Raw genomic sequence first — 24,041 nt, forward strand, 5'->3', positions numbered from 1 at the left:
AGTTGAATAAAGTTTTTTTATCTCAGTAGGACATAACTGTTTATGAAAGGTTAATAAATTGTATCACATAAATGTTTTCCTTTAATCATCTTACCTAACTTAAATTTTGACAGAATATTTCCCAATAACATAGCTTCTGTTATTACAAAAGTAGGTGGAATCCTAGTACATGGTTTACAGACAAGATTGATGTCAAGAGAAAAAGAAGAGATGAATTTGAAAGACTCTCAGCTCTCACTCTAACCAACGGAGAGAAAAGATTGCTGCCTAAATCACTGCCAGAAGACAGTAACATGGTCACTTATTAGATCTCCTACCTGTATGTGTAGTCATGCAGTAAGGGAAAGACGAGCTGGCGGTGCATGCATTCAATTGGAGAAAGTCTAGATTTATTCGCTGACACTTTCTCCTCCGCCCAAAGCAATCCTCACAATGTTTATTCTGGCCATAAATTTACAGCGCACTTCATCGTCGATGAAAGATGGCGTGGCGTGTCCGATGTTTGTGCATGTGTATTCAGTGCTGGCTTGTGTAGAGGGTTCGTGTGCCTCCATAGTTTTGTTTATGTAATGGTGTGTGTGTGTCTACGTGTGTGTGAATGTATATTTGGTTACTGTCTTCTCAGTCTGTCTCTGTCTGTCTGTCTATCTGTCTGTCTAGCTGTCTCTCTGCTCAGAATGATGTGGAGTGTGTGAGATTTTATTTCATGTAATCTAACCTAGATGTGAACATAGCTATAGTGGCTACATGAAGACAGACAGACAGGTATGTTTTGAAATCCATTTCTGCTGCACACTCAATACAAGGAATATTTTTGTAAGGCCTGTGTACCTTACATAATCGATGCTGCAGTTTCGTGATCAGTGTTGTGTTGACAAATTATCCTGGGAATAGTAGGTAATGAATAAAAAAAACTATCAATTCAAAAATATTCATTGTTTGATGCTATTCCAGTTTTTGTACAGGTTCAGAATTGTGCGGTAATATTTATCTGAGATGGGTTTAGAAAAGATTTTGTGTTTGTGAAATAAATCCCCACAGTCTAGTCTTGTTTCTAGACTGTCTTTGATTTGAGATTATTCAGCACAGCATCAAGCCTGCGGATGACAGAATTTTTGTTTATGGCAGCGTTGTTGATTCATATATGTATTGATCAAACAGAAATAGCATAACAGATGTTATTGAGGTGTTGCTAAGATATCAATTATACTCTTCATCTTTATATTTCACTTTAGGGTTGATTTTTCTATTCTACTCATCTAATATAGATGTGAAAAGAGTCTTTGTGGGTGAGATACCAACAACAGTTGATGTTGAGATCTGGTCTCAGTGATACCAACAACAGTTGATGTTGAGATCTAGTCTCAGTGAGAGCATGGACTTGCATTTCTTGCCAGCTTGCTAAATACATGCCTGTAATGACATTCTATGTTCATAAGCATGTACCAGTGAGAGTAAGTACATGACTCTTTTTCTCATATCTAATCACAAGGCTGGAGTAGACTGGCCACTGGCCACTACAGATTCATCATAGGAAATGGATGCATTTTTAGTTACTATCACATTAAATAGTGACTGTCTCTTCTTTTGTTTGGACAGGGACCAAATGAAGCTGTGGATATGTGAATATCATGGAGAAACAAAAGGCTGTTGTTTTCACAGACTTGATGTGGTTCATACAACCATCTTGCTCTTAACATGGGACAAGAGGTTTTTGCAAGGATAGAATCTTACCAATTCCAGGAGAGTACTCCTCAAGAATAAAGAATAACCTTTTTCAAATCGAACTGACCTTTTGAGCAGGGTTCAGTATCTCCATAATATGCAAGTCAATTTGGGCTGAGTAGTGTCTTCTATGGTAGTAGAAGAGATGCAGGCTGCAAGGTTTCTGATACAGGTGGCTAGAGTCATATATTGAAGTAGAAGAGAAAGAGATAGCTGGGTTTAAGGCAGAACTTGCTCTATGCCTTCTGGCTTGCTAATCAGCAAGGCAAAGGCTACGATGGGAGAGGGCGCTGTCACATGAGCCCTTATGCCGTTAGAGGGAACCGCCATTCAGGAGCCAGATTTCTAGCCCCATTAGGCTGTTGGCATCTCATTTCATGCCACATGCACTGCGACATGTTAGAGAATAAGAGAAGGGGGAGGAGAAAGAAGGGGAGGGGAGAGGGGAGAACCATGAGAAGACAGATTGAAGAGTGGTGTTAAGGGTCCACAGAGACTCATTCTCTACACAGAAGTCCTTGTCTTCCATCCACTGGTCATACTAAGCACCAGAACAGCAAACTACCCTCACCTCTCTACCACCCTTCTCCTGGTCATCTTTCCTGTCACCTTCTCTGGTAGATACTCTCCATCTATGGAAATTTGTCCACAGATCAGCAGACTGTGACCAGTTGTTAACTGATTTCTATTCTCATACACACCACTCAAGATGGCTACCTGAACTTCTGCTGAGAGTGTACATGGTTGTTGCTCAACATTGTTACATGAAAAATGCAAATAAGAGATCTAAACAGAGATTTGTTAGGGTGGATTAAGATGGGCATTATTTTCTTGATCCATTGTTAGTGAAAAAGTAAAGGTTGTTAATTGTCTTCATGAACTGACTATAAGAGTTTAAGATTACAGCTGCCAAAGACATATTCTGATGAATATCACAATCAATTAATCAAACTCTCAATTGAGGTGATTATTTTTTCAAAGCTCCTTTGTCATGTGAGATCATCAATCATTAACTTGGACTAGAGTAGAGTCCATATGTTCCTTCTCTACTGAAGATGGTATGTCTCTTTTTAAAGCTAACTATGAAGCATTTCCTCTTCATCAACTGGAGAGGGGGATCAGGCACCAAGCATTTTTTTCCCCCTGTCCCTCTCTTTCTCATGCATAATTGCTTCGACACTACCCTGGTCTACATTTTTAGGATCACTCTGTCAACTACAAGCCCTCAGCTATACTTTGCCATGAAAAATGAGCCAAAAAAATTGGCGCCCCAAAATGCAAGCATCTTAGGTGAAATGATGTCTGTGCTGCTCAGCCAAATTATGCATTTGTGATTAGTCTTTGATCAAAGATGTCATGCTGAATCAGTTTGATAATGTCTTTAAATTTGCCAGCCAGACTCGAGGGCGATTCTCTAGTTTCTTTGCCGGCTTGTCTTCCTATCGCTGTCTTTTCCCGTAGTTCTACTCACTCATGAGCTATGCATCTATCTTCCTCCTATCCCCTCCCCTCCCCTCTGTACCCCCCCTTCCCTCTGTACCCCCCTCCCCCTCTGTACCCCCCCCCCCCTGTACCCCCCCTTAATTCTAAGTTGCTCTATCACTTTCTCTCCCCCCCAATCTCCCGTCTCTCTCTCTCTCTCTCTCTCTCTCTCTCTCTCTCATCTCTATCCATCCCATCGCTCATGTTGCAGAGGTTCCCGCTAATCACATGCTAATCAAAGCGTATGTAAAAGGCAGCTTTCTCACTGGGCTGATCAATTTTTCTTGCCCCACTGCTAAGTGTTTTCTCATGCATTGAATTTTTGCAAATGTTTCCCTGCTGAAATGCATTCATCATATGGAGTATGGGTTGAGGGGGGGCGGTGTTTTTTATTCTCCCACACTGAAAGCTTAGAGCACTCCATCTTTCCTTACGTGCCCTAATGACCAATTAAGTGCAAGTGGATAGCAGTGAGAGGAGTCACTGTATGCATGGTGTGCAGTGTTTTTCTATCTTCCTGATAGCTAACGTGACATCCTATTCTTTTATTCAATCTTCCACATAAGGCTTAAGATCATACCAATGATGTCACTCTATCAGGATTGTGTGATGTGTGCTGTAATAGACTCTGATTCTTACCCATACAGACACCATCATTACTACATATTTTTGTACTTCCAGATATTAACAGTGCTACAAAGCATATTTTATTGTATTTATCTCAAGTACAAGTTGAAAAAAAAATACTGGCGAGTTATAATACCTATTCTCCACACAAAGATAGATTTACTTGTATGTGTAATTCCTATTAATCAAGGATTTGTCCCTGGTTTTTATTACGAACTTGTTTAAGAAAAAAAAAGTGTTTCAAGTTAGTTTATTAAATCTGTTCTGTTTGGCTCCAAGGAAGGTTTTATTGCATTCATCTTCATATCATGATACACTCTGCTACACCCCAAAGGGTGCTGTTCCGTGTGCTTACACAGGCACAGCTTTTTCTTCTTTTTTTTTCTTTTTTTTTTGTTGTTGTTGCTCCCCATGTATCTTTCTCTCAGTCTGTCTCTCTGTCTCATTCACTCTCTCTCCATGCATCCTTCCACAGTTATTACTTGTGGGGACTGTAGTCAGCCATTTGGGCACTGGAGCACACACACAGCACAGACCACACACAGATAGAGAGAATTTAATAAAAGCCTTTCTGTGACATCTTGTTTCCTGTCCTGCAGTCTTATTGAATATTTCCACCCTCCTATCATAGCCAGAGCAAGAGTGGGTGGGGATGGAGGTAAAACAGTGATTGGAAAAGGGGCCGATGTACCAGCTTGTTTGGGGGGGGGGGGGGGGGATTCATGGGCAGTTATCTTTACAGAATAAGCATCATGACTTTTTATCCTCAGTAGTAGTATAGATAAATGAAAGTAGAATTTCAATTTAATTGTATTTCATTATCTTTTCCATACAAAATATCCATTCCAAACCAGTTGCATAATGTTTAAATGATATAGTGCTATATTTCTTAATTCATGTTTGTATTCTGGGCAGTATCAATCCTCTTTTTTCATCCACAAACATTTGGCTATTCCTTGTCAATCTCCATGGTAACATAAATGAACACTGGTCACTATAAGTAAGACGTCCTCATATTTGTGTAGTTTTTACAAGTTATGTTACCGATCATGCAGTCCTTAACTGCCTTGGTTATCCATATTGTATGTCCAGTATGATAGTCACTGTCATTGTATAAGGCAGGTAATTCATATTCACTGTGTCTGCCATTACTTAGCTAAATACAGCTAACTCTCCAGAGCTCACTGTCACATTGAGTCACAGCATACCAAGATTCAAATTAAGAATGCAAGAACAGACAGTTTGTGCCTTACATTTAACACATTTAGCATGTCATCTTAAATCAGTCTTTGCTCAAAGCAGTCTTTTCTACCAAACTCAGTACAAGTCTCTTTAAACCTTTTATGGGGAGTATTGCTTAGGGAAAGTGTTTGCTCTTACACTGAGTGTCAAAATAAAAAGGAAAAAAAATCAGAGCTTTCTTTATTTCCTTTGGCATGTAACTGTCCTTTTAAGTAAAGTATTGTTGAGAATGTAGGGTTTCATACAAAGTGACATGCTTGTATGAGTCATTCCTGGGGTATATGGGCCAGTGAGTAATTTGGTTTTTAGCAGACATATCCAGTGTCCTATCCACTCAGCACTAGAGTTTGATGTAGTAGGGGAAAGAGAAGGGTGTGCTAGGACATGTCTGTTGTTTGTGGTTCGGTCACAAATCACTAAAGATCACACTGAGAATTACCTTTAAGCTTAAGGATTCATTTGTAGTATAGTGTAATGCATTAGTTGAATAATTTTTCCATTTCACAAAAAGAGACAAATTCTCTCAGTGCTTTGAATGGGTAAAGAGAGAGGCTTGTTTGGATGAACAAGAGTCCTTGTTGTGTTTAGAATCAGAGAGCTAAGATGGAGGTTGAGTGGAAAGCATCTTACTAGATCCTCCTGGTGGTATCTAGATTGGGATGCTTTGGGCTTGTAGATTTGTGTCAAGGGGGAAGGCAAACAGAGGCGAAAGGGAGAACCCTCTTCACACACCTATCTTTCATTTCCTGTCCATCTTTCACTGTCTATCTCTCTCCATCTCTCCATTTCATCCCCCCCCCTCTCTCTCTCTCTCTCTCTCTCTCCATATATTTTCCTCTGCCTCAAATTTCATGTTCTTCTCTTCTTTTCTGTTTCAAAGTTCAACATATTGAGTTGAATGTACATGATCATGTAAAACTTTAAAAGTGCTTACTTGGTAAGCATCTGTCTGTCTACTCATTTTTCTTTCTTTATCATCCATCTCTCTCTCTCTCTTCTCTCTCTCTCTCTCTTCAGTCCAATCTATATTTATGTATGTCATTTTATCCTGACCAAAGTACAGAGACACATCTGTTCCTACCTACTAGCCTAGGCAATGGTGGAATGCAGAGTTTAAAGAAGGCAGGTTGCTAGGAGCTAGATACACTCCCCTTCCCTTCTCTCTCTCTTCTCAGATAATGTCATCACTGTTCAGACAAAGTGTCTTCATTAATTAAGATCATGGGAAGTGTGGATACACAGACAAACAAAGAATACTGACAGCATAGACACCTTCTGGGGACTTGATAAGTCTTCCCCTATGGCTCGTATATCAAACCTGCCAAGCATAGAAACTATTTAGAATGGGAGTCGAGCAGCATGCTTGAGATTTTTTCCCCCCACAATTATTACATCTTGCCAAAGAAAAAGGAAAAAGTCTTTTAGCCTACCACAGGCAAATTACTTAATACAGCGTATAGCAAGCTGAAATTCATATTTTGTCTTTTCATTATTGCTGGTTTTCATACCAACTACTATTAGTAGTGAAGATGTCTTTCCATTTCCCGGTAAGCGATGAACTCATTAAAAAAAATGAATTTTATCAACACCTACCATAATTTTTGAAGGGTACTTATTGTGTGAATACTGTAGAAATGCCAAAGATAGATCATTTATGAAAAGAAATAATGCAAATAGTTGGGGTTTTTTTGTAGAATATTTATAAGTAAATTGATTATCTTTGATGTCACAAAGTAATGTGCACAATTTTGTGTGATGAGGGCCTCTGATGTCATAAAGGAGAAAGTGATGCAGCCTGAATCACACAAAGCAATTTTTAGCCCACCCTAGAGACCAGTTCTTGAAGCTTATCAGTATTCATGACTGTACACTATAATATCTCATTTTCCTTAACATAAAAAGTACATGGTATTATAATTTAATGTAGGTATTTCACCATAATTTCCCTTGAGTGAAGTAGAGTTGACATCAAAAATGAATCGGCCAAGCAAGTGTCGACTGCATGTGCCTTGTCTTGCATGAGGGAGTGTGTATTATATTATCAGGAGTATTTGATTGTCACATCAGCATGATGACATGTCCTTGAAAAAACATGACATGCTCTGGAATGAGCTGTGCATTTTTCAGGATAAATCCCAGTGACTGGTCTATGAAATCACCACATATTTTTGTCTCATGTAATAAATAATGTTTTTTAGATTGTTCTCCTACCATGATTTCTGACACAATGAAGGCACTCTGTGGTATTAGTTATCTTAGTCCCACAGGCAATCAAGTCAAGTATCATGAGTTGGAGGGTAAGATGGGTGAGGCTAGGGATGTGGGCTACAAGGAATTAGCTTCATTTTTTGGCCAACCCATGCGGAAAATAAACCTAGTTGTATCGAACAGGGCAGCCATTACTGAGGTTTTTTTGCCAGCCAGCTCACAGAGTGGAGCTGGGTGTACCCTGCTAGAGTCAATGTGAATTCTTCCCCACAGCTCATAAAATGCAAACTAGTAGCAGCAGGGAATACATGATTAGCATGACCTTTCTAGACTGCACTTTTCAGGTCATCAGCCACTCTACATTACCACACACCATCTTCCATCCAGGAAGGCAACATATTACATAAATCCTAAAGCCACAGGGCTGAAGGAGTACTTTGGCTGCCTGCTACCACTACTCTGACGTTTCCCACAATGCACCAGCCCTAGATACAAGATATGATAACCGTAGCCAATATTGGGGCAGGAATGCTCATATGAAGTATTCTGCCTTTCTTAAGGAGGAAAAAGGTTTAGAAGAGAAGAATTTGCCATGATGGAAAAACAAAATTGATATCCTTGGAATTCAGAGCTAAAATATAATAAAAGAGAGCATGCATGGGCATATGTTGTGTGCAGAAAATTGCAGAGACGTGTGTGATTTAGGAGTTGAACAGAGCAGTTTATTGGAGCATGATCAAATTGATTAAGCCTTCTGTAGGATTGATTTTGTGCTTTATTTACGATGATTCAGCATGCGGGACTTCAGGAAAGGGGAAGGGTTCAGCGCGAGTCCAGAGTAGTGAGTGATGAGAGATGATTTATGCTTAGCCTGCAATCTCTCGCTCCGTCTCTCGCTCTCCTCACATCGGGGATGGAGGGATGGTACAGGAAATGGATTCTCCCTCGTTCCAATCTTGGGATGGAGCTCCTCATCTCATAAGACATGTAGCTTGGATGCGCAGGTCTGTAAAATGACATGCAGTGAAGTATTTCTCTGCTGACAAATTCACAATGACATAGCAGTCAGCAAAGATGATTATAAGTCTGATATTGTCATCTTATCAGTTATCAGTTCATGTATGTTGATTTTTCAATAACTGTCTGAATTGGCACCAGGATGGATTGAATTTGATTGCTTTGGGTTAGAGTTTGACCTGCATGTAAAATGCATGAGTGTGAACAGAGTAAGATTGAAGGAAGTCTAAATATTTGATGATGTTGGCTGTAATTGGTCACCCTCGTCCGATCCTCATCATCGTCTTCCAGGAGGATGAAGATAGACCCAGTTCCCTGTAGTGATGGCTGGCAGTCCCTCACCATCCCTCTCTATACTGTGATGTCCATTCCAGACCAGGGTGTGACTCACCGCCCCTGGAAGCAGGCAAGTGGTTTTCCACCTGCCTGGCCGGTCAGTTTGACTCCTAACAAGTTATGCTTGGCTGATCAACAAAATGCTGTCATTTCTACTGCTAAACCCCTTCAACCAGAGAGAAGCCTAATTGATGAATTATTAGTACTACACTTTATGTGTAGAGGCAATTACTTTTTTCTTGGCCAGGATATATGATTCTGATATTGTAATACTTTCATCACAAGTAATTGTGTGTCATTTTTGTTATTTCTGTGCTGAGCTATGCAGTGGTCTCAATCAAATTGGCTCATCTTTTTGTAGAGACAAGAAAAACTACTCCAAAAGATCAAATTATATTTCTAACATATCTGAGAAATATGTAGGCGAGCAGAATTATTCAAGGATTTCTTGTAGATGTCTGAGAGAGGTATCTCCTTTTTGACCAAAGTGAGCTTTTTCCCCCAATTCAAGTATATTTGTCATCCTTGCATGATAGTCACTGCTATTTCTGTTGTCTTCTCCATTATGCCTGAGATGGTTTCCCTGAAAGCTGCAATCATTTCCAACAAGCAGGTCGTCTTGCATGTTAATGTCTCCTCCATCTCATCGTCATGCCAACATCCAAGGATGTGAGGGTAGGAGTGCTTGTCAGCTATCATGGAGGAAGAAATCTGGCAGTGAAGAAGTAAAAGTAGCTGAACCAGTGGAGGAGAATTCATTCCTCATTTTCATATTGTCTGCAGCTTTAAGGTAGATAATCTCAATGATGAAAGGAAAGTAATTTGCCACTCAAGAAATCTTCTTTTCAGGTCCTGAGGCTTTCATGTAATCAGAAATGTTCAAAGGAACAGCAACCACAAATTTGATTACAGGTTTTTTCAACTTTTGCCAGTATCTTCTCCTTCTATTGTTTTCTTGTCTCAGTCCTAGCCACATCTCCCTTGTGTGTTCTTCCATCTCAACATTGTTTCCAGAGCCATTCTCACTCTCTCTCTCACTCTGCCCCGTGCATAAAAAGTTCAAAATGAATTAAGTTTGGCGCGACAGAAAAAAAAATGTAGCATTTGATTGACGTGTAGGCAAAGGGGTATCAGAGAGAATGCAGTCCAATCACAGCAATTTAAACGTGGTTGAGGGAAGGCGAGGAAGCAAAGCAGGCGTAAGTTATTGATTGTGATCTACCATCTTGAATGACAACAAGCTCCTTCATATTTGTTCAAGCAGACAAGGGGGCTCCGCAAATGTGTCGATTGAAATTCGCCACACGCACTGCTTTCAGCGTGCGTTATGGCCGTGCTCCGCTGGTAATGAGTTTAGATCGGGAGAAGAAGGGTGTAAGGAGACGTGATAAGAGGAATATAGAGAGCACGGCAGCAGACAGCTCAGGATGGTATGGCATCAAACAGACTCTTGAGATGGACGATATAGGAGATGTATGTCTGGCCAGCTCAAGGCTTGCTCAAAGTGCAGACACTTCGTAGCATTAGGCATACACTGTAGACAGAAGGTGGTATGAGATTCATAGATGGTAGACGCCAAAAAACCTGATCAGATGTGGTGTCTTTCTCCTCTCGTCTCATCTCTGTGGTTTTCATTAGAGATTCAGGTTGGGATTGGAGGCAATTACATGAAATTGAATTCAACACTCTTGACTGTCTCAGCAGTAACTGGGATCATGTTTTCTAATGGACCTGTGTCAAATTTGTTTATGACTCTGTGGGCACCACACAGTCTACCCCACACCATGGGGCTGAATATGGCTTGGCTATTAGAGTTCTATATCCCTGGACAGTTACTGAGAAAATAGTTTATCTCAGACTCTCTTGCTCTCAAGCATTAGTTTGGGATTTGTGTCCCTTTGCTGTGACTTGAATGCAAATTTCTTCTATCATGCAGCACTGTGAAATTCTATCCCAGTTACAGAGTAACTCAGCAATGTGAATGGCTGACTGCTTTGTCTAAACTTGCCTTTCTTTTGCAATGAATTGTCATGGCCAATACACACTATCAAAGCACATGTTAGTATAGTCTGACATTGTGATCAAATTATAAACATTGATGTCTTGTTTCACTTTATGTGGCAGTACCTTGAATGGATACAGGACGTTACACCAACCTGTATTTTGTCAGTACCTTGTTTGAAGTGGGTAAAGAAGAGACGAATGCAGTGGTTTGCTTGACCTTGTATCTCCCTTGTTACACATGATAATCAAGTCTGATGTTCAGCTTATCTTACATTCTCTGATGAGAGCGGGTTTTCAACAAACTTATTTTCTTGCATGAAAAATGGGAGGACCATCAGGTAATAAGCACCTGTTAGGTAGAAGAAGAATACAAGTGAACTCTGACTCCATCTGGTCATGGGCACTAAATGCTCACAAGATTGTTACCTCATTGTATAAGTGAATGGTACCTTTGATTCAGTCTACCGAAAGGTTCTTGAGGCAAACTTGTGTGAGAATGTGTAGGCATCTTTCTTTGGCAAGGCTTATGTGAATTCCCCATCTCTTGTCAGTGATGGCTGAATGTTTGTTGGAGCCAGCAGTGGGTAATGGGTGTTGTCAGGCAGACTACACACTTGACTTCTCATGTGGAAATAATCTTCAGTAGAAAGCAGCAGTCTTCCATCTCTTGAATGCCTCTACTCTGACTCTGTGTGCAGTACTGTGTGAAACACTCCACTCTCGGATGGCACGCAACCAACTTACTCATTGCAAACCAAACCCTGCTCAGGAGACTGAATTTTTGGCGAAGAGAGAGTAGATTCACAGATATTTACAGATTGTTCTTGCTTGGGAAATTTGTTAAGTGACAGAAAGATTCAGCAGGTGGTTATAAAGCAAGCACATTTTGTTTTCTCTTCACCAGCAGTCAGTTTGAGATCTGTGTTTTGTCAAGATCATGCGTGTGGTTTTTATAGTCACGATGGCATTTGTCAGGAGGTGGCTGATAATCACTGAAATTTGACAAGAACTAATTACATTAGACTAATTTCTCATTAAATGTGCAAGACCTGTTAGCTAAAAAAGGGGTAAAGAAAATCTACTTTTTCCGGAATGTCTTTTGCTCGTCGAGAGAGATATCATATGAGAGGAAATGGTCTCCAGCTTCCTCTTTCTCTTCATATTTCCTGAGATGCATTTTTACAGGTATTTCACTGCAAAGCATGAACAGTTTTGTATACCATGGTAACAGACTGAGGGTCACATTTGGCATGAAATAAAGCAAATCTTGTGTCAAAATAGATGTCCTAAGAAATAGAATAGGCACAGACTCAAGATGTTTTCCATTATCATTTCTCTGAGAATAATACATCCACTGTTGAAAGCTCCTTGTTTGCATGGAATACAAAACTGACATGAGCTGTTGGGGAGTAATGGAGGATTGAGAAGTGATAAGCATTTAGCTTCTTTTTAGGGATTGTGTGATTGATTGCATGCAACTCAGTGTACATCTACTCTTCCTAAAATTCATCAAAGTATTGTGATCCTGAACACAAAAAAAAACGCATTTCCATTCCTTAATAATTCATTTTCCCATCTGAAATATGTCCACAATTGCCACAATACAGGATATGCTATCAAATGTGAAATCAAGACTCGTTATTAGAAGAAAATATTGAGAGGTTCATAATATTCTGTCAGTTATCAACCTACAGGGTTAATTTTTTTTTTCCATTAGCCATGTAATCCAATTGTCTCAAAATGTTTTCTTGATAAGCATTTCTGCTGCCTCATAGAAAACAAGCTCATTATTCATTCAGAATGTCGATGCGAACTCAATTGGAGGCAAGATACTGTAAGGCCGCTCCTCTACTCTGCACAATATGCATTCATTTTATTATGCTCTTCTGCAAATACATCACCCAGTAAACAGCATGCTGTCTGGGCCACCTATTCCTGCATGCAAGCCAGCTATCCTTCTACTAATTACTCACTGCTACGTCAGAGTTTTAATGCTCAAGGGAGTGTGAAGCTGTCTATTGGAGACTGCTTTTCTACTGTGTGGGTTCTCTGACTTACGGCATCATTATGGCTATTGCCAGAGGACGAAATGAGGCTTCGTTATTTATTTAGCATGTCTCCCGTGAACACACACACACACACACACACACACACACACCAACACACACACACACACACACACACACACACACACACACACACACACACACACCAGTGTGGTGATGAGTCAGAGGTTTAGATGGCCTCCATACAACCTCCTTTCCGCCCTCAGTTTACCTCCTCTTACTTTGCTCCTCTTTCCAAATGCTTTCCTTACCTGAAAGCTGGTGGTAGAGCCATTCTAGCATGACCTAATTCTCCAGGCTTTGCTGAAAAAAGGAAATAATAGAGATGAAGAAGAATTCCCCCAAACACCAATTTTACCACTCGCTCAGTTTCTCAGCCATGTGAAGATTCTATTGGGATGCAAACCTGAGACTGTGACACTGTTTGAAAATGGGTTTGTCACATCTGGTGTGGCAGGTAACCTTGGATGCATTTCTGTCATCTCTCTCTACAGTGTGCGCCTTGCCAGATTTCAAGAGAAAGAGGACAAAATGTGTATGCTTCGAAGTGTTTCCTCCTTTCGATTCCAAATTGCAATTGATTTTCTGGCACCCAAACCATATTGGAATTTTGTGAGGCTGAGGCAAGCAGGAAGCCCAGCATCTGGCGGCTGTTGAAACAGGCAGGGGTGAGGGAGAGGACCATAATGGGGAGAGGAAGTGGACATTGATGCAGACAGGTGGGGTAGGGGGGAGCAGCCAATGGCAAGACAGGGGGTGTTTGTGCTCCTCACACCTTTGGGAAAATATGTTGGAAAGACTTGGATCTTTGCAGTTGGCACTAGGCTGAAGATGGCTACTGAAGGAAAGTACACGAAGAAGAGATATTCTTGGTTTACTTTGTAATGGTCATCTTTTGAGAGGGATGCATTTAACTTTGATTTGAGTGGTTCTGTAGTAAAGTACATTAGCCTTCAGTTGCGGCACAAGACTTATTTGATAGAACATACAATCTTGATTTGTTGCATTTGTAGCATGGTAATCCAAGAGAATGCAGCAGAAAAGGGCTGAAACTCATTTCGCATTATGAGGACATTGTGAGAAAAAGCAGAACTCCAACACAATGCAGTTTGCATTTCCTCTTCATCTGCAACATATTAAAAAGGGAAGAAATGTTTTCAAGACTTGGCTGTAAGTCAGAAAACATCGCAAGGAAATTGAACATTGAACTTTCACAAGCTTCATCAGCATTAGTGACCTATGACCAAGACAAGAAGACTTCATCAAAATATGGCTAGAGGCTGAAGTGACTGAGAATCAGTCTTTTGTTTAAAAAAAAAAAAGAAGAAGAGAGGGAAAGAGAAAAAACATGACACTGGTCATATAATGATATGGCTGCTGTATCTCACAAATAGGAAGAAAGACCCATGTCCACTTTCCCTGATGTCATCATCTCTCTTGCCTGGCTTCTTTGTTGTCATGGTTACCCCTAATGAAAGCCATGGAGCTCGGAGCTTTTCAACCACACTTTTATCTTGTTTTCCACATGCCTTACCTTACTGCATATTTATGACGGAGCTGTGTTGCTGCTAAAGCATTCTGAAGACCCTCCAGTGATTCATTCCTAGATGAGGGGGAAGATACCACAAAATATGCAGAATTTGCTCCGTCTTGAAGCAGCCATTGATTTGTCTAGAAACAAAAGCTTGATACATACATTGTATAACCTAAAGCTCAGCTACCATGATACAAGAGTAGGGAAGATGATTGGAATAGAATTGTTTACTCTGTGCTTATTACAGACCAACACAAATGAGACAGCCATTGATGTGATGACCAACAGCATTAAGAACCCAGGGTCCAACTGTTTCCTCTCTCTTCTTCCTCATTTTCATCAGTCTTAATTTATGGGAAAAATGAATCACCTTTTCTCCCTGCAGCTTAAAATTATCGAACCACCTGCCATAATCACTAACAACGGTTGATTTATCTAGGTTGAAACACCCTACGGGAGATCCGTACTATTATCTTCAAGGCACCGTGGCTTGGTCATGTAGGAGGGATGAACAAAAGGAACATACTTTCCAGAAGTGTTTATGGATCATATCAAGTTTTCTTTTAAAAAGATATGGAGAATATTTGGAAAAGAGTCAATTCCATCAGTAACGTCATGAAGTCCTGTTGCTGAGTGGATATCTTCATTGGCATTGCATTGCCAGATCATGTGATTTCAGGGAGGTTTGACCTCATCATTTGTCTCTGGTCCTTGCTGGTCTGCTGGGTCTTGGTTGCCATGGTTACCTCTCATCTCAGCCTGCCTAAACCTCTCCTTAACCCCTTGCTTCTCTTTAATAGCCCTTAACACACCATTCTTTCATTTGTCTTCACTTTACCCTATCACATCAAACCATTTCTGTGTACATTGAACAATTCATGATTACAAGCATTCAGTCACTGCCATGTATCAATCATGAGATAAATAAATACCCTCGTGCAGAGAGAGCTGCCAGTCCTTCATTCCATGCAAACAGCAGAAGACACTGAGGTAAAATCAGGTTTAGGCAAAACAATGTTTACCCAGTATGAAAGACTGACTCGGTAATTGCTGTCAAATCATAGCCCTGGCTGCCATGAATGATTAGATTTGGAGGAGGGAAGATGGCGAGTTATGAACGTTTGCTGAAAGATGGTAAAAGTGTGGCTGGATGATGAAGAGTTTGTTGACTCTGTGCTTGAACCAATGTTTGCCCATCAGAGCTCAAAGCATGACTTCATAAAGCATGACTCTTTAATAAATGCTCAAGCTTTCTCTCCCTCACCCTCCTTCTCTATCCAATATCCCTTTCTCTCTTTTTTTCTCCCCTAAACTAGGATCTATTACTATCATCTCTAATTGGACGTGTGACTTTTCATTTGCCTCCTACCATCAATGCTCTGTTGACTTTTATGATTTTGGTGTGTGTGTGTGAATAATGGCAGAAGCCTCCTCTTTCTTTACCTTGTGAGCAAACATGAAGAAATGGGGAGGTATATGGTGTTTGTCATGGTAGCATGCAAACAAATGAATGTTCAATCCTCCCCTCCTCCCCACACCTCACTAAACTCACCAATATGAATGTCTCATCCAATTCAAACAGACGGTAGTGTGTCGATGCAGTCCTTCCTGATTCTTTCATAAAGTAATTTTTATCATGGCAGAATTGTCATATTTTTTTGTTTTTTCTCATCTGTTTTGATATTATCAGGTGGGAAGCGATCGGCAGAAGAAAATGTGACGGCCAGTGAGAATAACAAGCGCCCTCGTGGAGATGGCCAGAAAGTGACCTTCAGGTTTCTCATTCCCAGCATCGTAAGTACTAGTTCAATTCCCTTCCTCTACCTCTGTTTTATTTGTCTTCTTTCTCTACTCTTTTCTCATCTATGCATTGTTTCTCCTCTTTGGTGCACTTGTGTTCTGGGTATAGGATGCGGTCATTTTCTTCAAGTTAGCCAGACCAAAACAACCAGCATCACAACAAAACATTCTAAACCTATCCTCCACTGAGCTTGATTGGTCCATGTGACTTTGTTATCCTTTTGAGTGGGTTTCAATGAGATAAGTCAACAAGAAAAGTATGACTTTCGTAGAATTACATATCTGCAGTGCAATCTATGAAGATTGTTCTAGAATGATACACCTTCCCTAGCACTGTTTGAGTGGAAGTCAAAATTTGTGTTTTTCATGTGTCTATGAAGAATGTAGATGGCACTCGTGGTTTGATAACAACAGCTTGGAGAAAGCTTCTAGCAGAAATGTTCCATTACATTTGTTGATGCATGTCTCAATGGCCTTTGCAGTGTGTGGCACAGTCGCAATGTGTCCTGTTCTGCTAGCTCTCTCCAAGAGACGGCCATGACAGATGAGACATTCTTCCCCATACCCTACACAGAATAGTTCGCCAGCAGTATCAAATGTCAGTTACATCTTCCCTCTAGGGAGGGGGGCACAGTGTGCCCAGTTTCTAGATGGTTTCTCCCTCTCTCTCGGATCCCCTTTCTCTCATCCTCTCCCTCTCCCTCGCTTTCTCCCCCTCCTCCTTGGTCTGATGCATTTTTAAACATGTAAGGCTGTACAGCAGCAAGCTTCTACCCTAGCTAGGCTTGTTTGCATGTACACTGAGTCTTCACTGGTTCCACATAGCTTATGCAGTACATTCTACTGCTGCAAGTCATGCATGTGTTCCTACCTTTACATCTCATCTCTTAGCACAATGGAGATTAGTTTTTCTTATGACGTAGTGATCAGAATGATGTTTGTGTGTGTGTGTGTGTGTGTGTGTGTGTGTGTGTGTGTGTGTGTGCAATCAAGCCACTTTTTTGATATAATTTGGTAGAAGAAATGATGCATTTCTTGTGTGTGTTCTCCTCTGCTGAAATCATTGGATACACACTATTAGATTCACCCTTGAAAAACAAATGGTAACTTTTCTGGCAGGATGCACAGATAATATTGAATCTAAACATGGCTGCAGGATTAGTTTAAAGGGATATAATATAGTGACTTCTTGTTTACGTCGTAGAATGGCATTTGTTTGGTTTTCATCATTATTCTGTGTGACACAGAATTAGCAGGTCCAGGGTTTCATGGGAAAGAGAAGTAGCCAGTAGTTGCTTGCAGCTGGCCAAATGAGATTTATGGGTAGCCATAGCTAAGCATACAGCAGCAAACAATGATACATTGGTTGATGTGGGTTTGGCCATGCACTGGAGATTTGCTCTAATTAGCCCAGAGTGCTAGCACCCTGAAGACAATGACACTGGGTTGGGCCACACCAGGGACAAGCTTCAATACAGGCCTAATTTGTGCTCATAGAGTTACCCATGGATGCAATCTTCCATACCACTAGGCAGAGTTGTAACAAAGGTAATTGTTTCAGCTCATTTCATGCTGCCTGGTAGGACCATTCACACTTGTAGAAAAGCTTCCTCAAGTAGTTTTAAGTCTATGGCACAAAAATCATTTTTCAACAAAATATGCACACAGTTTGCTCTAAAGTGGGTTAGATGCATTATGGGAAATTTTCTCCCCATTAGTGCGATGAAATATTGCCTCTTGTAGCAATGCTTCAAATTTTGATGACAAGCATTGTAGTGACTCAGATAATGTTGCCTACAATGATCTCATTAAAGCTATTGCAGGCATAAAAGCTATCAGGGGCTAATTAGATGGAAAATTGATGCAATTTGTGACTCATTACATGGTGCAGAAACTATGCCTGCCGTGGAAAGTGTTTGTTCTCTCATCACAACAGGCTTTTTAGAAGGATCTTGTCTTTACTAGGTGAAGAAATGGAGAGAATTAGAGGTATCAAGTACAGAGACAATTTGCACTCCAGGGGAATCGTCACTTAGAAAGGGGTGCCGCCAACCTCTCCAGTACCCAGGGTCAAGCCAATGATTCCTGAGGGAAGAAAGTTACCAATTACCCCTAGTGGTTTGATGCAAGATGGAGATTACTTTTTGATAATCATCCCCAAGCCTTGGAGAATTGAAGACAATTAAACAAAATGAATGTAGGGAAGTATTAATGAGCTCTATTCTGTTGGGCCAGTGTGGAATATGAGAATAGATGACATGTCATTGATGTCAGGTTATTGGTTTCTTTGTCTCACTGTGAAACAAGGCCAATGAGAGAAGAGAGAGAGAGAGAAAGAGAGAGAGAGAAGGAAGAGGAGAGGGAATGGCAAGGGTCTTTGATATTTTCTCATTTCTGGTTGATAGGAAAGTTTGCAGGGTGGGGAATTCTGCGGTGTGATTTCAAACAATGGCTGAAGCAAGCCTTGAAGGCAGGTGGCTTGCTGAGGAAAGGAGGGAATTAGTGTAAGATCAGCAACCAGCTCCCATCCTGGAGGCAGGCTGAGAGAAGGGAACAAAGTAAAGGCAGCAACATTTGGAAGCCTTTCTCCTTGCTCACTCAGTCATGGGATTACACACTATGCAGGATTCTTTCTTCTTCCAGCATGCAACTGTTGCATTCAAATTCAGCCTCTGTTTTATTCTTTTTCATTTTGCCCTTTTCATCGGATAGCAGAGAAAAACATGCTCATTTATGCAACCTGAAATGGCACAGAAGCCAATTCCTGTCTTGTAGAACATCTACAGCAAAAAATTTTTCATGAAAATCTGATTTTTGTTTTATTAAAATCTGTCTATTTCTATACATTTGATCGTACTATAAGTGTTCATTTTGATTTTCATATGACACTTGAGTATTGAAATTTGTTATATTTCTGGACCTCACGCTAAATTGTAACTTTGTATTTGACCTTGCATTCCTTTTCATAAATGATTATAATACAAAGTCAGTTAAATAACTTATTGAGAGATATTTTGATTTACAGTGGAAATAATCAGAAACAGGTAAATGATTGACTTAAATTTATGGCAATATAATACAATACATTACAATACAAAATGGAATGAGCAGGTGTCATTCTATGCATATTCAAATTGTGATATTTCATGTACCTGCCGTTCAAGAGATATATGACTAAAAATTTTGAAAAAAAGAACATGTGTAATACAACCGTAGCATTGCAGGGGACCATTATCATAAGCAGATGCTTGATGAGGATAATGGCCTCAGAAATACACATGGCATGATATGGCAAAAATGAATGGATAATCAAGTCACATTTGTGTGGCAGTGAGTTGCATAATATGTGATGTTTTATAGTCCTGTATGTTCTGTACATATAGTTGGGACCCTTTCTTGAATAAGGAGAGTGGATAGAGAAGGAGGAGCAATGAAATGATTAATGACATGATCTAATCATCAGATTTGTATTCAGGTATGTGATCTAGTAGTGGAAAAAATCTGAGATTCTGAGACTCCTTAGTTCCTCAGATACAACTTACATGTACCTGAGCAGCAGTAAGATCAAGCAAACAAAGAAACTAATAGAAACTAAAACAATATGAAATTAAAAGATAAATTTGATATTTGTAGACAAGGATGTGTTCAGATAACCTGATGTATTGGCAAATGTGCATCAGAAATTAAAGACATCGTTTTGTGTTTTCAGCTAGTCATTTATTACAACTGCTGAATATTTCAGTTTCACTACTTAGCCAGGACAGGGCCAGTCTTGTGCTATAGAAGAGTCAATCACATTGAGTGCTAATTATGAAATGTCTCTATGGGAGATACCATTGCATTCAGGGAAATAAGAAAATGGTCATATTCTATCAGCCACAGTTACTCTTCCTACCGACAGTTTAGGGCTTTGATTCCATGAGTACTTCTAGGAACATGAACTATAGTTGAGTCTTACGTGGCAGGTCACTTCATTGTGGATTTTGTGTGGTGCAGAGGAAACCCCTGAACAGGAGAAGATATAACGAGACTGAAAACAATATTTAATTCATTTAAACAAGTCAGCCATACGTACCATATCAGGTGATTGTTTAAGTGATCCCATAGCTGCTAATTAATACAAGGATGAGGTAGAACATAGTAGTAGTGGTATTAGCTCAGCAAGAAGAGTAGCTTTGGGGTTAATGGATCACAAATACAATTATCACACAGGAAGATGCACCATTAAAAAATGTGGATTTATTTTAGACTGAATTAGACATGTTTACATTTTGATTATCTTGGCAACGTTTCAAGCCATGCCCCACAGAGATATAAGAGTCAAGTCAAACACAAAATTCTTTTTCAGCCTTGCGTTGAGAGGTAGGCAGCTCTGTAGGGCTTTTAATTAGTCTTTTTCAGTGAGGTCATTTTACATTTCTCACATTGTGACTGGGGAGAAAAAAAAAAGAACTGGACTAATTAAAAAAAGGACAAAAACTGCAGTAATTATCGAAAGAGAGCCTAGTAAATGAAAGCATAGTCAGTTCATTATTATGCTCATTTGCATAATGCCCAAGCCGATGTTTGAGAGAGAGAGGGAAAAAATGATTTCCACAGATGATGGTCGCAGTGTTCAATGAAGCTTGTCCTAGTGGCACGCGCACACCGCTCACTGGCCATTGTTGACTCCTAGACTTACTGGCCACTCAGAGTCCAGTCTTACTGGCTAATGAATTGAGTGCAGCCTCACAGGGAAAGAGAAAATGAGAGAGAGAGAGAGAATGAGTTAAGGGAGAGGGAGAGAGACAAAGAAGGAGAGAGGGGAAGAGGGAGAATAAAAGCAGGCCGACTTACAATGGGTCAATCAGAATCACACAGGCTGTGAGAGGGAGAAGAGTTGAGTCTCTCTCGGAGAAGAGATGAGATGAGGGGTTGTCAAGGAACCAGAAAGGATACCATGGAGGGGTCATCACCGGTGATTCGGGTCTCTTGGAGAAGTCTTAGTTTTGGGAGGAACAGAGAGAGGAGGAGAGAGGAGAAACAAGGAGTAAGAATGGAAGAGGAAGAGATGACACTGTGGGAGATAAGACCAGCCAGGAATGGTAGTATGGAGCAACAACATATCACTCATCCATCCTGATACATAGAGCTAGTTAGGAGCATCTCTGCCTCTGACTCACTCTTCCATGGGTTGAAGGTTTTACTGGATGTACTGTGAACTATACAGTGCCATAATGCTGGTAAGTTGCTTTAGTCTGTTCTATTTCCTTTTGTCTTTTCTGGTTGCTTCCTGTACCTAACATGTGGAGTGAGTTTGAAGTCACACAATGACCTGTGAAATCTACATCTCAAAGAATTCTGCCTTTCACAGCTTCACTAGTCTGGTTGCTTCCCTGACATCAAATCGTGTTTCATCGTCGTCAGAAAAACATATAGTTTGCAAAAGGTGCATTGCCTGCAGAAAGCTGTAAATGGATGCTGACTGTAATCTTTTGTGTTTGCTATAGTTCCTAAAGTGAAGATTATTCGAGAAGACCAATAAACCAACTTGATATTTTCACTCTCTTCTTGTATTTTCAAAGTACAGCTGTGCATAGAGTAATATGACTGGATGCTACATTGCTGAAGATAGGCAAGTGTATCTATTCATCCTGTTTGTGATGCAGTTTCATCTCTTGGCCAATTTGTTTTTTTACATGGTTTGAGCATTCTGCATCGATAGTCTATGTAGAGAGTGTTAATTAGTGTTCTGTATTCTGTCTGTACAAGCACATTGCATTCTTCACCCTCACGCACACACAAAAAGGCCTGTACACTCATCAATAATAAGTCCAGCTGCCATACTAGGTTCTGGTCTCCCCACATCCATCAAAGCCAGGCATCTGGCTACAGTAGCACGCGGCTGCCACGACCCTTTCCCGACTCCCTCTCACTACGCTCTGCTTTGTTGCCGGCTGGGGTACCCCTCTGCGCACACAATCTGTCGTTATGCCCCCCTATTCTCACAACCCATTCAGGGTATCCCTTTGTCGTCAAGTATTTGTTTAGCCATTGGAACCGCCACGTGCCTCTCGTCAACAAAGGAGGGCGGCACGTATCCCCCCACAACCCCATTGCAAGGCTTGGTGTGTGTTCGAGAGGTGAGAGGTGGCGGATCCAAAAAGTGTGAAAGGCAGATTCTGCATGCAGTCAGTGACGCTGCTCCTGTTTTTCACACCATTACGTGGAGACCAGACTAGAACAAGGAACAAGAAGTTTTCTACTTCTCACTCACTTTTGCAACACCTTATATCATCTTGACTCATTCTCAAGTTCTTTTATCATTATCACTTTTTTACACCTTTTTCTTCTTCATCCTTCTTTCCCTCATTTCATTCTTTCTCTCACATCTCTCTCTCAATCCCTCCTACATATCTCTCTCTTTCTGTTTCTTCTATCCCTCTCTCATTTTCTGCTGTCTGCCATTATTCCTGTCTCTCCATCTTCAACTCCTTCACTAGTTTTAAAACTATGTCTTTGTTTCATGAGAATGAGTGGGACCAACACGACCCTTCTCATGGCGTGTGCCACAGAGCTTTCGTCCTTGGTAAACAAAAGACCCGGTCATGTGGGTTTGCAGATGCTTGGTCATTGTTATCAGACACTAGTTACGTTCAGACGGGAGCCCTTAACCTCGAAGTTAGGAAACTTCGAGGTTAGAGCTTGTAGTTAGGGACCGTGAAGACGCACTCGTAGTTAGCAAACCTCGAGGTTTGCTCGAAGTTTCGAGCCACGAGAAATCTTATGGTTAGCGCTCTAACCACGAGCCGCGGGGGGTCCCCACTCGTAGTTAAGCACCGTGTGGACACAAAACACAACGAACTCGAAGTTAAGAGTGACCTCGCCGTAAACTCCGGCCCCCACAATTTCCCTCTGCTTCCGGGTCAACCTCCCAAACGTACACCACAAATACACCACACGTGAAAAACCTATGACGCATGACACAACAACATCATCTTTTCTTCCCATGCGCTTGATCTCTGAAACTGAACACGTCGAATTAACATTTACTCGCTATCAAACTGTATTCTATATTCTTCTCCGACGCTAAAAAAATGTTTTCGACGAATATCTTCATAAAGGCATAAAGTCATCAGTGCAGTGCTATCTCTGCATACCATGACAGAGAAAAAGAGTACCCGTAAGCGAGTCCGACAGGGTTCGACTAAAGAATAAATAGACGCCTTGTTAGCAGTGTGGGCTGAAACTTCCGGTTTTGTGGTTTTAACATCGAGTAGGACCCACTCGTAGTTACGGGGGGCAGAAGCTTAACCTCGAAGTTTCGTAACCTCGAGGTTAAGATTCGTCGTGTGGACACACGTCGTAGTTAGGGGGCAAGAGCGAAACCTCGAGGTTTCCTAACCTCGAGGTTAGGGCCTGCCGTCTGAACGTAACTACTATGTCAATGAAGACAAAGAGAAGATAATCTCTGAGGGAAAAAAAAGTCAATCCTCTGGAGATTTGTGGATTGGAAGACAGGTGGATGACACTGAAGAGATAGTTCTACCAATCAGCTCTCAGCATCCTTTGTCAAGATAATCCTGCCTTTTACAAATTAGCCAGGAATTGATATGAAGAAGAGTTTGTGTGAAGAAGATAGCTGAACAAATCCTCTTTGACTTGTCCATACTGCTGTAGACCAGCTGACCCGAGTCGTTATTTGTTGATGACAAGAAACAATGTAGTTTGTGCAAGACCATTCAGTGGGATTGTGTGTTTCTGTTTGTCTCCATCTTTGTAGAATATGTGTGTGATGCGAGCTCCTCGACTCCTGCAGAGCAAAACATGCATCATCTGTGATCTTCTTTTCTCTGCTATTATGATACAGAGCATGTTTCAAACTAGATTTTACCTTCACAGACAGCGCATCGTAATGTTCTTTTCTCTATTTTCTGTTTATTGCAACATGGGATGCAAAGTAGAGCATTGAAACATACCGACATGTGTGGTTTTTTTTTTTCTCTCTATCTCTTTCTCTC

The 24,041-nt window shown here is 40.7% G+C and overlaps 1 protein-coding gene across 1 annotated transcript in view; it reads left to right on the forward strand.

Moving 5' to 3' along the window:
* Positions 1-24,041, forward strand: part of LOC139721252 (heterogeneous nuclear ribonucleoprotein K-like) — a 92,393-nt gene that overhangs the window by 56,617 nt on the left and 11,735 nt on the right. Inside the window, exon 3 of the mRNA XM_071632574.1 lies at positions 15,932-16,035. Within this exon, the coding sequence (XP_071488675.1) occupies positions 15,932-16,035 (104 nt within the window). The remainder of the gene's footprint in view (positions 1-15,931; positions 16,036-24,041) is intronic.

The sequence above is a fragment of the Diadema antillarum genome, unplaced genomic scaffold, assembly GCF_040938485.1.
Source record: "Diadema antillarum isolate AM-2024a unplaced genomic scaffold, OU_Dant_1.0 scf00000141, whole genome shotgun sequence".
NCBI classification, from domain to species: Eukaryota; Metazoa; Echinodermata; class Echinoidea; order Diadematoida; family Diadematidae; genus Diadema; species Diadema antillarum.